The following is a 2835-nucleotide window of genomic DNA, read 5'->3' as shown; positions in this document are numbered from 1 at the left end:
AGAACTGCCCCGCGTGCTTTGAAGAACCCAAGGAGCGCGAGCGCGTCAAGAAGATGCTCTTCAAGGAGGAGAGTCTCAACCCTGAAATGTACAACAGCTTCCGCCGCGCGCTGTTGCCGCTCATGGACAATGACGTGTACCCGGTCATGAACGACGTTCGCGCCCGCATCGACTCGCAGAAGAAGGTCAAGAGCAACGTCGTCAAGTCGACCAAAGCGATCGCCAAAGAGCAAGCGGTCGCTGCCGTCGAGCCCAAGCCCGAGCCGACGGCCGACCCCAACTAAACATCACGACGTAACCATCTTTTTTCATTTGTCATTTTGTGGACACGCCGTACGTGTGGCGGTGCCTTCGCCTACCGATAGCGTAGGTGTCAGGGGCGGATAGCGAGTGACTTGCGTCGTCAAGCGCGCCGCTGACGAGGGACCTCATACCTCGATGCAGATCCAAGAAGGCTGGATTGATATGTTGGCTTGATAGTCGTGACGAGCGATTCGATTGGCTATCTCCCACGACTCTGGATTGGCTGAATGAAATCCATTGGCGGAGCTCATTGGCTGATTTTGCGATCGTCAAGCACCGACAGTAGTATATCGAGCCAGCGAAGATCCAGTCACACGATTCTCCACAGCAGTATAAACCCCAGACAACGAGCCCACACAACACAAGGTGGATGGAAAATATCAAGTGCACTATCAAGCTCCGATCCCTCGTTCACATGTCAGTGTACTGTATCGATATAAGCCTGCGCATTTCCAAATTGTCTCGGACTTGCTCATGTCCAACGAGGTGGCTGCAGGAATCCTACACGAGTGCTCACGATGGGTTTATCGTACGTAGGGACAGCTCCTTGTCGCAGTACGTCGTGGCGACGAGGCCAGCGTCGTGATGCTGCTGGAAGAAGGCGTCGCCTGTGTCACCGTCAACAGGGTACCCGACTACCTTGAACCAGCGTAGACTCACAGCACTAGCGTAGTGGGGTCAAACACTGCTGCACGAAGCGGCCGCCAAAGGCCACGTCGAGATCGTTCGTGTGCTTCTGCAGCACCTTCCGACGATCCCCTTTCGGCACTTGCGCGTGCCCGTTGGTATCAACGCCAAAGATGCGGTGGTACGCTCGATGCCCTCCATCGCAATCATTGCTGACGACTATTGCCTAGCTCGGGGACACGCCGCTGCACTACGCCGTGTACTACAAGCACGCGGCGATCGTCGAGCTGCTTCTGGACGCACACGCTTCGGTGGTCACCGCAAACAATGTACATGATTGTCATCGCTAGTTTCCACCTGACACGATCGCACTAGGAACAAGAGACGGCGATCGCGTACGCCAAGCGCTACGGCGCGCACGAGATTACACCGCTTTTGCTGGACCGCTTGCCGTGGGAGCCGCCGGCGACGACGCCCGCCGAGCCAGCCTAAAATGTATAGTTTGTAAAATGAATGTCCACACAAGAATACTAATGCCGATTAAAATGAAAACGGTTCGTGCCGAGCCTACACACACTATGTCCTTGGACGACGAGATCGTGAATCGACCCGACATGGACCATTCGGCAACTCGGAGTCGTCTTGAAAGGCATTATGAAAACGCCGGTCAAGCTTTGAAATTCAAAAAAACGCGAAAAGACGGAAAATACCAAAAATGAACGCATCGTCCTTGCTCGACTGGCCGGGCATGTCGCGGTGGCTTTTGCACACGCCTTGCACGAGGATGCCATAACGCATCGACTGGATGATCAAAACGTCGATGCCATGAGGGTTTCGCACCATGTCGTGACCTTGCATCTTTCCAGACCAATATTGTAGCAAGACCCAAGGTCCAAGTACGTCGACGTACTAGCACTGGAGCGCCATCCATCGCCACCCGCATCCAACAGAATACGACAATAATGTCCTCGCCCGCATCGCACGAGTCGTCGTCGTCTCGGCGCGTTCGTCAACCACGAAAACAATGACAAGGTGATGCAAAAGCAGGTAGTCCATTCATTCCTTTCGACCGCAGTGTCTATTCCGCCACAATCTGGTGCTTGCTCGCCCAGGACGGCGTCAGGAAGAGCAGAGGCGCCAAGGAATCGTCCCCGGCCGCCAATGCCGTGAGTGCTTGGCACAAGAGCGGGTGCATGTTGTGCGTCTCGGTCCCGAGCACCTTGTGCGCAATCGCTTGCAGCGCGCCATGCGCCTCGTTCGTCGCGTGCACTTGCGCAATCGCGACCACCACCGCATTATGGAAGAGCGGAAAGACGTCCGGAAAGAAAGTCGTGCCGCCAACCCACGCCTGCTGGTGCAGTGCGCTCGCGGCCGCCCAGCGGACCAAACACGCTTCGAGATCGGACAAGAGCGTCGGAAGACGGACCTTGCCCGTGTGCACGAAATGCTGCGCAAAGAGCTGCACGAGCAGCTCGGGCTCCTTGAAGTAGTTGCCGCTCTCAGCCTCGAAAATCTTGTCGCAGAGCACATTGTACGCATGGCCGTCGGACGCACTGATGCACTCGTCGAGGCGCGGGAAGAGGGCCGTGTACGTCGTCAAGTAGCTACCCACCGCTTCTTGGAGACGATCGACGTGGCCAAAGGTTTGCGCCAAGTAGGCGACTGCGTACGGAAGCACCATCATGTCGGACGGCGCGGCGTGGACCGACGTGACCAATGGCGCGACCGTCGCGCGAATCGCTTCGCGCACGCACGCTTCGTCGTCCTGGAGCAAGACGAGCGCTGCGAGCCAGCCGTCGACGACCACGTGGACGTTCGAGCGCTGCGCCAAAAGCGTGCTCAGATGCAAGCTGCGGGCCGCCGCCAAGCGGACAACCAGCGGCTGCAGCTCGTCGCTGAGCACTT

At 57.2% G+C, this 2835-nt stretch overlaps 3 protein-coding genes across 3 annotated transcripts; 2 read left to right on the top strand and 1 right to left on the bottom strand.

Moving 5' to 3' along the window:
* Window positions 1-284, top strand: SPRG_18041 (hypothetical protein; the record flags this gene model as incomplete). Its single annotated transcript, XM_012357469.1, has 1 exon — window positions 1-284. A coding segment is annotated over one exon (284 nt), but the record flags the coding sequence as incomplete, so codon positions are not given.
* Window positions 285-777: 493 nt separating this feature from the next.
* On the top strand, window positions 778-1422 carry SPRG_18040 (hypothetical protein; the record flags this gene model as incomplete). The annotated part of the gene is made up of 5 exons (XM_012357468.1): window positions 778-789; window positions 841-930; window positions 977-1111; window positions 1161-1259; window positions 1306-1422. The coding sequence occupies 5 exons, from the start codon at window positions 778-780 to the stop codon at window positions 1420-1422; spliced, it is 453 nt and encodes a 150-aa protein (XP_012212858.1).
* A 586-nt stretch (window positions 1423-2008) lies between these two features.
* On the bottom strand, window positions 2009-2752 carry SPRG_18039 (hypothetical protein; the record flags this gene model as incomplete). Its single annotated transcript, XM_012357467.1, has 1 exon — window positions 2009-2752. A coding segment is annotated over one exon (744 nt), but the record flags the coding sequence as incomplete, so codon positions are not given.
* Between the last annotated feature and the right edge of the window lie 83 nt (window positions 2753-2835).

This window comes from Saprolegnia parasitica, assembly GCF_000151545.1.
Source record: "Saprolegnia parasitica CBS 223.65 unplaced genomic scaffold supercont2.936, whole genome shotgun sequence".
Lineage (NCBI taxonomy): Eukaryota > Oomycota > Saprolegniomycetes > Saprolegniales > Saprolegniaceae > Saprolegnia > Saprolegnia parasitica.
The sequence above is the reverse complement of the archived record's forward strand: the minus strand, read 5'-3'. Positions and strand labels throughout refer to the sequence as shown.